Below are 11,559 nucleotides of genomic sequence, written 5' to 3'. Positions count from 1 at the left end.
GTATGTCCTGGTATCTTCATGAGCATGATATGGCATCTGCCGAAATGCTTGCAGAGTGGATTCCAGTTCAACATATACAGATGATGCTTGCTACTCAAACAGCATCTAAACTTTCCACGAATCTGGCTTATTCTCTTTGTATTCAGCGCCGGTTTCCCTTGCACCCTAAGCCTTGTATAGTGGACAGCTCGTTTATACTATCGCCTATTATGCCATCTCCTCAGCCCTCAACCTTTCGCATAGACCACGCATTGACACCCCAGAGAACTCTCAACGCCTCCAGCCTGTCCTCAACCAGGAACAAATCAAACCATTTGCTCCGCCAGACCTCGAGTTTCCCCCAGCTCCGCTCACCGCTCTTGTTCTCATCGTCAGCAGCCCCTGCCAGCACGTCCAACAGCCGTTGCGGCACGCGAACTCTCAAAACGGAGACGTGATGGAACATGCTGCTAATGACAAACACGTCATCATGGCTGGCACCTGGGACCTTGCCGATGGCGAGATACCGCGCCTTCTTGTCCCAGTTCGAAGAAGGCAGGCTGACCTGGCGGTACTTGTCATACATGCTCTGGTGCGAGCCACCCTTGCGCCTCTTACTGGAGGCGGGCGCGGCTGCTCTGTGCATTGGCAAGCCGGACGAGGGAGAGATAGGTTTTGGTGGTGACTGCGGACGCTGCGTCGCGGGTGATGAGCTGGAAGTGGGGCTTCCGTGCAGCGAGGGCTTCTCGGTACTGGTAGACGATTCGCTTGGTTTCCTGTCCTTATCGCCCACCACGCCACCGCCCGAGCTGCTCTCGATCTCTCGGCCGATGGGCCCGCCTTCCCCCCCGCCCCAGCGCTTGGCTGTGGCCCACCACTTGCCTTCGCCGAAGCGCTGCTCCTCTTTGCCTTCGCGGGCGCGATGCTGTGCCGTGACGAGTGCGGCGACCAGCTCGCGTCCGAAGTCGATTCTCTTCTCGGCGAGCGTAGCAAAGGTCGTGACGTTGCGCGCCGAAACGGCGCCCAAAGGTCCTTCGGTGATGCCAGACCGTGCCGCCTCACGGGTGGTGGGTATCCGAACCACAAAGACGCAACCTGACGGGAAATAGGAGGTGACCGGATCTCGAGTAGAGCAACTGTCTGAAGGTTCGATAAGCTGCACGCGTGGCTCGACGCGGGGTCCCGAGATATTACAACCGAAGTCGTAGGATACGAGCTTAACAAAGAAGCTGACCATGTTGTGCCTAATCTCAGCTGGCATGGTACTTCCACTAGCAGTCCGGTATGTAACACGCCATGTTGATTTATCTTGCGTCTCTTTCATGTCTGGCTGCGATTCGGGCTTTGCGCTTGTTGCTGTTTCCGTGACGGCGAGCCGCACCTGTTTCAGACTTCCATCGAGAGGGTTGGGCAATGGGTCTTTTTGGTGGTCTCTTTTCTTCACGTCAGATTCAGCGCTCTCAACTGGTGGGAGTGAAGTGTCGTCCCAATAACCGGCCATTTGCTCTAGATGCCTGTAGAACTCATATGAGTTACCTAGCCTTGCTGTCTTCATACCGGGCTCAGGCCGCAGGCGGCGTACAGTCCGGAACGCAGTCTGATTGTCTATAGACAGCTCATTACGCCTCTCAAGGTACACTCTCGCTTCCGGCGACATATTTCCATTGGATAGTGGTATCCGGAATGTCGCATCCTTCGCCCCAACTTGGTCTAGGGTGATACTGTCCCATTTTGATGACGACGAAGGGAGGAAAGACGAATCAGGTACAATATCTTCAGGCGGCACATCGCTGTAGACCTCAACACCAAGGGCCGCAAAATGGGCCTCGCTTAGGTCCGCCGGGCGGTGTAATGATTGCAGGAAGTGTATCAGAGGCCGCTGCCGCGAATCACCCCCTTGCGACTGTGGAGTATACTCTGGAAATTCTACTGGCGTTGCCGGCGGAACATCATTTGGCGGCGGGCCAATGACAGACGGCTGAACTATTATGCACATGAGATAATGTTAAGCTAAAAAACGGTTGAAGCCGAGGAGGTGGGTATGAGACAGGCAAAGACCATGGCGTTGCTTGCCAAAGGAGCAATCCATGCTCATGCACCCAGACGAACACGATTGTGCGGTGGGTTTCTGATGCCAAGATGATCGACCGGCACGGGTTACATAAGAGTACTATCCCGAAAATCATACTTCGGGATCATCACCCGCATAATGTAGCATCAACGTCCCTGAAAATCATGGAGAAAACTGCCCACTCGCGATTCATGCGTGATGACACGAATACAGAGAACAAGGCAAACTCTACAACTCTGGCTCATACCACTTGATTTTGTGGCTCGATGGAAAGTTTTTGGGTGTAGAGAAGCTTCAGAACGGGCAATTTTACCCCTTTCGTACAAGTAGCGGCCGGTGGAATTATTGGGTGGTGTTGTAAAAGAAGCAACGATGAACTTACGCAAATTGGCGAGTCCACCGAACATAGCGAACGGACTGTGTTTCACGGCGTAATGGTACGCTGTACGACAACGGAAATATAGATTATAAAATCGCCAGTCCCAACCTCATCGTGGGAACAGATGTTGTACGCCCTTGCACCGGGGGGTCGATTACTCACGTGCCACAAATGACGTGGTGAGGTCCAAGTTACTGGGTAAACGGACGGCGCATTATTCGAAAGGAGAGCTAATGACGCAAGACCATGGGGGAAATTTGTTGTAGCAAACAACAAGATGAGGAGGAACAAAGATTGGCAACGAGTAGGAATCTCAACCGGCACTGATTAGTTGTGTTACTCCAGATGTCAGTGAATACTTGATGACCCGTCACTTATTAGGGGCCGTTCAAAACTAGAGCATCGGGTTCTAGGTCCGTGCGTTTGTCTTCTTTGGGACGCCCGGGGAAAGTGGACGAGCGGTGACTGGGCGTGAGAACTCCATGTGCGTGTGCCGAGTCCGCGCAGAACATGACATTGAAATACTGTGTATCAGTACACGCGTTTTCCATGCGAATACGATGTCTCGAACCATTGGCTACAATTGTATATTTCAAAGCACTATTAACACTTGGATTATTAACTACATTGGTTACGGCCGGAAACTTGCCTTAAGTAGGCCGGCATACTGTGCATGGGATGTAGGATCTCTCTCGATAACATCGTATTTCAATTAGTTATCAATCTACCTGCCAACTGAGTCCCCGGACATATTCCAGGTGTTCGATGTGTCCAACATACCGTGCACTGCTGAATATCTCCAAGGTCGGTATAGTAATAATAATATATCCGTTGCCTTAGCGTATGCCACTTTCCAACGTGCCCACTCTTCGTCTACGGCCAATGAATGCCCAGCGGCGAAGGAACAAGCTTGCTTGCTTAGAGCTGTTTGATGCTCAGCAGATCTCGCAAGCAAGAAACAAACATTTGGAGGCTCCGTGTGATCGGAAGCCCCTTGACCGGCCCATTACACCATTTAAGCTTGATTCCGGGATCGACGCGTGTGCCCAACTTTTTGTTTCTAGCGGACTTACCGACCATTGGTTTTGTTCTTAGGGCCTCACTGCTAGGGTGACCCTGAATACCTATCCACCTTGGGCCTATGTGATCAAGACAGATGATGTTGTTAACATGAGGAGCTAGTTGTTTTCACATTTGATAGAAACCATATTCAAATCAAGGGGACTAGACACTTGTGTTCGACGTGGACTGACGTTCGGAAAACAGCCCCCGTTCCAAGACATTATTCGTGTCATCTCCCATGACACTGCGAGCACAAATAAGCTGTCAATTGAGTATGTGCAGGGACTTACCTGCAATTCACCAGCACCGACTACTAAATAGCACAAAGTGTATTTCGTCTCTACGGATCCATACAGCCTCAATTGGCAACGTCGACAATGCAAAATACTGAAGCGGGTCGCGTATGTGCATGGTAGTCTAGATTCCGGATTGATGAGGTTAATCCTGCAGCGCTGAGCACCCCACAACTCTGATGGTAAACGCTCCCGAAGCCGCTAAGACTTAAAGTTGCATCACTGAACCTAAAGCACTTTCTCTCTCCACTCCTCTGCACATCATTAGCAACAACCCTTGGGAGTTCTCAGGTATCTCGGCCCTGCATCTGGTTCAATCCATCCGCTTTGGTATCACGTCAGCCTAAGCGATTGCCTGTTTGGCCTTCATGACAAAGAATCGTGGTCCCGAGAAGCACCCTCGTTACGCTCGGTCCCTCACCGTTAGTATGGCCCCTCGGCGGCTCAACATGAGGCTGAGGGAGTTCGTGCTTCAGATGTGTAACAGAACAGGGGTCTAACCAACATATTGTAACCATCCGCCCCTCACCACCCCGGCCATCTTGAGAGTCACCACCGCAGGTTCCAGCAGTTTTCTAACACCAGAGACAGAGGCAGACCAATGGCCGGCCAGTCCTGTGAGCATGCTCGAAGCTGTCAAACAAGACGGGCAAGGGCTAGGTTCATGCTTCGGGAAACTGTCTCCAGCAGACCAGGTAAGTAAATGTCCCTGGTGAGTGGAAATCGCTTTTACATCTCAAAGTGAACATAGTCCTGTTCCGTTCTCTTTTCACGAGGAAATTTGGATTCGCGTCTCCGTTCTGGCTTCACACAACCCCGATTTAGCCGCATCATTACTTGTTTCTGCCTCTTCTCGAGGAAAACACCATCATTGCCATTATCCACCGCAGAGCTCGATCCATGAGCCGGGTCTAGCTGTGACCGGCCTAATGGCCATCAATTTCTTTTCTTTCATGTTCATTTCCCAATTTATGCATGCTTGAGGCGTCAGCATTCTCTTGACCTTGCGACTGGAATCGCTTTCATTTGAAGAACTGTGACCATGGCGACGAACGCCAATCTGCCAGCCGGTGCTTTTATCACATCTTTGGGGGGGAAGAGATGTACAGCAATACCCAAGGCGAATAATGTGGGCGGAGGGGGAGGAACAACGTCAACGGCGACATCAACATCTACATCAACATCAACATCGAGCTCTTCGTCCTCCTCGTCTAGTTCAACATCCACTACGTCTACATCTACATCTTCAACAGCATCTACGTCGACCTCCACAACACCGACTGCAATAATAGCTCTGCCCTCTACATCGACCACAGTACAGGCAACGACAACGCAAGCTGCGGCACCCGCGATACCCCCTGCTGTAGCACCCGTGCTCACTGATACTACCACCACGGCTGCTGCTGTTACTACTACAGCTGCTCCCCCTCCCCCTCCACCACCTCTGCAGCAGCAAACGCTGATAAGTACAACGGGTTCTACCTCGGTAGCTGAGATTGGTACGCAAGCATCGCCGGTTGCGCCTGTGCAGACTTCGAGTGCTGTTACAGCTGCTCCAGCGCTCTCTCCTTTACTGTCTACTTCACCTGTGGCTGCGTCCCCAATAACACCTGAAAGCGAGGTTCAGAGTCAAGCGTCACAGACTAATGACATTGCAGTGTCTTCAGCGTCAGCAGTGGAGACCTCGGCCGCAATTGCTCCTACGTCAGAAGTTGGGACGTCAATCATAGCCGATCTCACTTCAGCAACAGCAGGGAATGCTGCCTTGTTGACAACAATTGGAACGGGGACACAGGCAACCCCGGGACAGGCAGAAGCCACAGACTCTTCATCAGAACCGACTGCCACGTCAGCAGTGAGTGACGATAGTGGTATCAGCACGAAAACGACCATAGCTGTAGTAGGCGGTGTCGTTGGAGGAGTGGTTGCAATTGCGCTCATAGCATTCCTAATCTGGTTCTGGCAGAAGAGGATACGTCAAAAGCGGAGAAGCACATTGTTGACCCCTCTGGGACCCGAGTCTGGTTTCGGCAGTGCCCGTGAAAAGATTCCCTACTCCAACAGCAGGAATTCTATCGGGCCTACCACTGTGTCAGAGAAGTTGAAGGCCCTTGTAGGGTCCAATGTGCGGAAGATTCGAGGACGATTCGGCGGTCATAGTCCATCGGGTAGCGTCAATCTGAACAGGGGTAACTCACAGTATATGGAAGGGATGACACATAGTCGTGATAACTCCGCTGACATGGGCGGATCAGCCAAAGACCGACTGCTGGGTTTCTTTGGTCGGTCCGACGACAAACCAGGCCGCGGTGGGCTCAAGGACGGCCCTTCCACAGGACGCGGAATGAAGGGTGCCAAGGCCCGTCCAGGTTCACAGCCGGACTTTTTGACACTCCTCAGTATGGATGATAAGCAACTGTCTGCTCAGACCAACAATGGTCGCACCAGCATGAGCAATCCGAGACGATCTCAGAGCGCAGGCTCGAATGACCACTTCCTCGGCAGCCTGAACCTCAATTTTGATGCGGCGAACCCGTTCTCAGATGCAAATATCATGGACCGCGAGTCAGCCAAACCAAGACCGCTAGTTATCACGAATCCCGACAATCCTTTTTCTGACGCAAATGCCGTTCAGCAGCCTGTGGCGGCCAAACAGACCGGGCCCACAACGTATGTGCAGAATATACGTCGATCGCGTGGTACGTCCGTCGGCGGCGCCATGACGAGACCTCCCAGCACAGACGCACCCAGTATGTGGCGGGAATCGGGGACTTCAGTCGCGTCCTTCGCGACGAGACGTAACAAGTTCCGATCAGATCCATTTGACCTCGATAGGCCGGAGTTGCTATCTTCCTCTGTCGGTGCGCAGGTACCACTACCCGCGACTCGCAATAGCCGCACTGGCAGCCTGAGAGGGAGCGGCGTGCCACTGCCTCCGAACCCCGCGCATACCCGCGCCGAGAGCCTGTCGAGCAGCAAGTATTCCAGCGGAGTCGTGAGTCTGGATCAGTGGAGTGACCCCGGACCAGATGTCGGGCCCGCAAGCTCGAGATATGAGAGCCCAACGCCGACGGGCGAGAGGAAGGGCGACGGCCGCAGACGAAGCGGTGCTAGCCAGGGCAGCCAAGGAAGTGTGGGCAAAGCGTATTGATGAGATGATGATGTTAGATGGGTTCACGACATGGATGTTGCGTTGGCGCATACACCGAAAAAAAGTGCTTACGGCGTCCTGGTGTTAAATGGGCGCAATATTATTACGATCTTGAAGGGATACCAAGCGGAGGAATTGCCTAGTTTATATTGTTTAGTGTACACAAGTTGCATAGCGCGCGACGTTGGACATTCGTTGCATGGCATATCGGAGGAGGAGATTTGTACGAGTAGACTGAGGCGCGGCGGTGAAGAGCATATTTTTGGCTGTACGTAGAGAAGTTGTTCCGTACGTCCCTCTTGAGACACATCATCCCAAGTCATGGGAACGACGAGGAAATACCCTCGCTTTTGAGTAACATTCCAGATAAATCAGCATCGACTCACAATACGATCCGTGTCACGTGCAACTGTGTAATAACTGACAAATTTCATCTCATGACACTCTCGGTTTATTTGCTTCTGCTTCTTCTTCTTCTTTTTCGATTTCATGATGTGTGCCAACCCCGAACACGACTCCGTACACTTCATCACGGGCGGCTGTACGACGGTTCGCCTGCTGTCACAACTTCTGGCTAAGTGGTTGTAGCATGCAGTTCAGCAGTTAGCCGGTACTACTATAAAACACATCCTCGGAACATCGTCGTGGTAAAAATGGGCCTCTGTGCAGAGTGACGTTCTTGCAAAAACAGGGCAAGCTCACCGCATGCTGTTCCAAGATTTGGCCGCTTCGGCCGCTTCACTGCAATTTTGATCCCCCGCACCCCCGAACGGTCGATATCGCTTCGGAAACCCCCCACCCCCCAAGGCCAACGAAGCGGCAGAATAGGCGGCTATTATTAGGTGCGGACGGCACAAGGAGTCATTGCCTCGTCGGTTCAAGTCTTCCTCGACCTCGACTCACATGGTGTTGGTCTCAAGCGATGGCCGTTTAGTCATACGTAGTGAGCTTTGTGTTGAAGGGCAAGCACCATATAAGCGCTTCGCTACTGCGTTCTGTACAGCAATCGTAGCCCTCATGACGGTATACAATGCAGGTTTCTCCACCATCGGAAAGAATGGAACGACAAATGCTCAGCCGGAACGTATAATGTTGATTGTTGCATTTCTCCATGTATATTACATAGTAATTGTATCCCTCTATTGGAATCGTATCTTGGCAGGTCAGCTCTGTCCATTTCCGGTGAGACGGCCCTGGCCAGGATATACCCGCCACCCGCTTGAACAAAAGCCAACATCAAAACCACATGTTGCACGTTTTGGAATCCCCTAGGTTCAACCTGATTACCATCCATCCATTCTGCTCCACACGCGACACTTTTTTCTTCATGCAATCCCAAGCCTCAGCTGGATTGTAAGCTGTGCAATTTGTCGCTTTTGAGTGGTCGCATTACGCCGTCCATATTGAGTTTCGTCGGCGCCTCTTCATTCACGAAATGAACGCGAAAGGCAGACTATTGGCTTGACGTGACATCATCCGCAGTGCCTAGCTGCATTACAACCCTAGCTGCACTTCCCAGTACCACCACTGATTGGCCATTGAAAACGCGAGGAGACGCGCCTACCCCTCGTTTGGTAAATTTCGCGACATGAATTCGACAAGACACGTCTGACCGCGTAAAGTGACCCACACCTTTTTTTTTTGTGTGGTCTCTCTTGTTCGTGCTTGCGTTGTGATCCGTGATCGTGGATGTGGTCTCGGGATGGTAATAAAATACCGCAATTGAATTGATTGATTTGCTGTGCATGCTATAGAGAGACACTCGTATGTCGGTATCACAGTATCCTGTAAACATTGTAAATATGATTGCACCATCGAGTAAACACGAGACATGCGTGTGCAATGTGCATCCAGAGCTGCCAAATAAATCCCAACGCCGTGGCCAATTCATTCCGTGCATTACTCCTGAGCGTAACGTAGTTTAGACAAACAACAACGCCATTCTCCATCAAACCCCTCCGGCGGGGAAACAAACGAATAGCTTGTGCTGAATGGCGACGAGTGGTATTCGTCGAAAAGTGGTATCATCGTGACATGGGAAAGGGGGTGTGTGGGTGTGTGTTGTGGGTGTGGGGTGCCCCAAGTCAAGGCATTGTAGAAGAGCCTAGTAATATCGTGTAAAAATTGGTCTCATTAGAGGCCATGTAAAGGCTCGTCAAATGTGAGTCTTCTTCTGACCACACTCATGGGTGTCTTGGCCAATGCACGTGGTGTTCTCCACGGCTTCTGTGCTGGGCTTGGGGTGATATTGACAAAATCTGAAAAGTCAAAAGGCTGTCCAGGTGTGGCGGGGAAAAGTAGGTTACTGCTGCCTGCGCCTCCGGGAGTAGTCATCATGGAAGATGGTAGACCCATATCTTTGCGTGGTGTTGGCGTAGAGGGTGGTTCCATTCTTGACCTGCTCTTGACCGCAGGCGAGGGAGAGGCGGCCAGATAGAGGAGCAGATCAGCACCCTCCTCCTTGGTCTCGTCCAGCTTTTCTTTGCTGCGGCGGTGAAGTGAACGGTTGCGCATGGGCGGCGTGCTGGGAGGAGAAGCACGGGTTTGGTTCACTGGGAAACTCTGGTTGACCTGAAAGGAATGTGTAGGTAGCAGGTCGTCATCGTCGTCGGACGGTGGGGCGGCATAGTTGGGTGAGGCCAGGCCAACTGAAACCCGGCGGGTCCCCTGGAAGAAGGAGACATCGGGTCCGGTCGAGGTTGTGAAGTGTTGTTGCCTTCGGGGTTTTATGGGAGAAGACTGTATTAGTTGGCGGTGTGCCTTTAAAGAGGTGGCACCGGCCAAGGACTTGTGGAGTGTAGGTGAAGATCTATAGCGCTTGGCCGGACTCGACATGGCTATCTCGAGGTCGAATGAGGCCATGTATGTTCGCTTGCGGTGGCCAGTGCTGCCATTGCTCGAACCGATAGCATCTGAAAATAAAGGGGCCTTGAGCGGAGAGCTCATCAGCCCTCTGGTAGGGTATGGGAGTTCCCCAGTGCTGGAGGACGAGTCGGACATGACATCCCCATCTTGTATCTGGACTTGGAGGCGGTGATTCCTCCGGACCTCGTCGATTTTGGGCTCGATGTTGTCGAGGGTCAGGTCTTCCCAGCCATGCCTCGTCTTGAAATGTGCTAGAGCTAGACGACCTTGAAGTTTACGGGCAATCTGCAGGTGTGGACGTCATTTAGTGATTCCCTCCTTCTGGCGGGGCGTTCGGATCCAAGGAGGATCAGGTCATGACATACCTTGCTGACTTCCACCCTCTTGAGGACTTTATCGGCGACGGCCTCTGGCTGCGGCTTGAGAGGCGATGACATGCTTCTGTATTTTGGTTTAGACATTCCCATTGTGTGCTCGACTCTTGGCCGTGTAATTTTTAGCGAGATCCTTTCCCCCGAAGATTTTTCTTTCTTTTGATATTTTTTTTTTCTTCAAGTCCCACGAAGGGCGGTCGTACAGGGAGAGTGGGTTTGTTTGGTGGAGTGGGCAGATCGGCGCCTACTTGACTTGGTGTAAGCGGAAAAGGGAGCTGAGCCTGGTCCGTCTGGCTGCGTTTGGCTGCGTTGCAGAGTGACGCTTCAGCTGAGAAGAGGGTGGTGTGTTAAGTGAGTGAGTGAGTGGAAGCGGCTATGATACAGCACAATAGGATTGTGGAAATGAGGGATTGTGAGGAATGAATTGGTGCAGAGCTTCCAGGCTGTGAACGTCAATGTCAATGGCAATGTCAATGTGAATGTGAATGTGAATTGGGTGGAGTGTAAGGATTGGGGATGGGATTGGAGCTGGACCTCTTTCCAGGTTGTTGGCCGGGTTGGAGTTGAGGTGGTCTTGCTGCTCTCACTTCACTGGAGAGAAGAACTGCCAGGCTGCCTAGACAGTCGACCTGAAAGCTCAATTTAGGTCACCCCGTCGTTTGTTCCCTGGCTCCCGTCTTACAGTAAAGAAAGAAAGAAAGAAAGTAAGTAAGTACTGCTAGTGCTTAGCGCACTTCTTACTCGGCAACGGGAGATTCAATCCAAGGTAGTTAGTGCTAGTAATCCGGTTGGGGGGGTGAAGCAACTGCGCAAATACGTGCACCTCGCATAATTAGCACTGGGGGCACTGAGCACGGCACTGGCCACTGAGCACTGAGCACTGCGCAACGAGCATTGAACATCACCGGTAGCAACCTACAGATCCGTTCGAACTTACAATAGCACCTCCCATGGCCCATAGCAGACCCGACCTGGGGCTCTGATCCCCCCGGCCTCTCACCGTGCATATACCCACTTGGTCAGGCCAGTTACAGCGTCTCCTAGGGCGAGAGCCACCCCGCCGCGGCCGCGGCATGTGCCATGCAGTTGCAGCAACTGCAGGGGAGTTCTGCTGCCCACCATGTAATTTACTGACAGCCTCTAACTGGCTCATGTCTCACTGCTGGGATTCGTTGATTTAATGGCATGCATCGCTCTATGGATCCCGTCTATCGACTGCTTTCTAATTTCTTGAACGGCTGAAGCGCATCTCGACTGATAATCGTCGTTCCAAGCTGGCCATCTACCGAGACCTCCACAAGAGTGTCCTTGGGTATTTATTGTACTCGTCACGAATCCGTAGACCTGCAGGAAAGTGTCGTCTGTCTCCATATGAGAAACATCAA

The 11,559-nt window shown here is 52.1% G+C and overlaps 4 protein-coding genes across 4 annotated transcripts; 2 read left to right on the top strand and 2 right to left on the bottom strand.

The window, feature by feature from the left end:
- Positions 1-18: 18 nt before the first annotated feature.
- Positions 19-2,617, bottom strand: BKA67DRAFT_259790 (uncharacterized protein). Its single transcript, XM_046095806.1, has 2 exons — positions 2,433-2,617; positions 19-1,962 (listed from the first exon to the last, which is right to left on the bottom strand). Exons 1-2 carry the CDS (start codon positions 2,455-2,457, stop codon positions 221-223), a joined length of 1,767 nt encoding a protein of 588 aa, XP_045958026.1. The 5' UTR covers positions 2,458-2,617; the 3' UTR covers positions 19-220.
- A 1,915-nt stretch (positions 2,618-4,532) lies between these two features.
- Positions 4,533-6,969, top strand: BKA67DRAFT_259650 (uncharacterized protein). The gene is made up of 3 exons (XM_046095804.1): positions 4,533-4,887; positions 5,101-5,283; positions 5,443-6,969. Exons 1-3 carry the CDS (start codon positions 4,827-4,829, stop codon positions 6,933-6,935), a joined length of 1,737 nt encoding a protein of 578 aa, XP_045958025.1. The 5' UTR covers positions 4,533-4,826; the 3' UTR covers positions 6,936-6,969.
- A 711-nt stretch (positions 6,970-7,680) lies between these two features.
- On the top strand, positions 7,681-8,351 carry BKA67DRAFT_259605 (uncharacterized protein). Its single transcript, XM_046095803.1, has one exon. The coding sequence runs from the start codon at positions 7,839-7,841 to the stop codon at positions 8,205-8,207; it is 369 nt and encodes a 122-aa protein (XP_045958024.1). The 5' UTR covers positions 7,681-7,838; the 3' UTR covers positions 8,208-8,351.
- Positions 8,352-9,068: 717 nt separating this feature from the next.
- Positions 9,069-10,237, bottom strand: BKA67DRAFT_658096 (uncharacterized protein; the record flags this gene model as incomplete). The annotated part of the gene is made up of 2 exons (XM_046107224.1): positions 9,069-10,085; positions 10,166-10,237. 2 exons carry the CDS (start codon positions 10,235-10,237, stop codon positions 9,069-9,071), a joined length of 1,089 nt encoding a protein of 362 aa, XP_045958023.1.
- Positions 10,238-11,559: the final 1,322 nt, after the last annotated feature.

This window comes from Truncatella angustata (genome assembly GCF_020726525.1).
Source record: "Truncatella angustata strain MPI-SDFR-AT-0073 chromosome Unknown BKA67scaffold_4, whole genome shotgun sequence".
In the NCBI taxonomy this organism is placed as follows: Eukaryota; Fungi; Ascomycota; class Sordariomycetes; order Amphisphaeriales; family Sporocadaceae; genus Truncatella; species Truncatella angustata.
This window is presented reverse-complemented; position numbering and strand designations above follow the sequence as displayed.

Excerpts from the sequence above, each read along its gene's own strand:
- BKA67DRAFT_259790 (XM_046095806.1), bottom strand. The coding sequence starts at position 2,457 with ATGTTCGGTGGACTCGCCAATTTGC. Across the intron at positions 1,963-2,432 it reads CGGTGGACTCGCCAATTTGC|TTCAGCCGTCTGTCATTGGC; the intron begins GTAAGTTCATCG and ends TGTGCATAATAG.
- BKA67DRAFT_259605 (XM_046095803.1), top strand. The coding sequence starts at position 7,839 with ATGGTGTTGGTCTCAAGCGATGGCCGTTTAGTCATACGTAGTGAGCTT.
- BKA67DRAFT_259650 (XM_046095804.1), top strand. The coding sequence starts at position 4,827 with ATGGCGACGAACGCCAATCTGCCAGCCGGTGCTTTTATCACATCTTTG. Across the intron at positions 4,888-5,100 it reads ATCTTTGGGGGGGAAGAGAT|TACAGGCAACGACAACGCAA; the intron begins GTACAGCAATAC and ends CATCGACCACAG. Across the intron at positions 5,284-5,442 it reads TACCTCGGTAGCTGAGATTG|TGTCTTCAGCGTCAGCAGTG; the intron begins GTACGCAAGCAT and ends ATGACATTGCAG.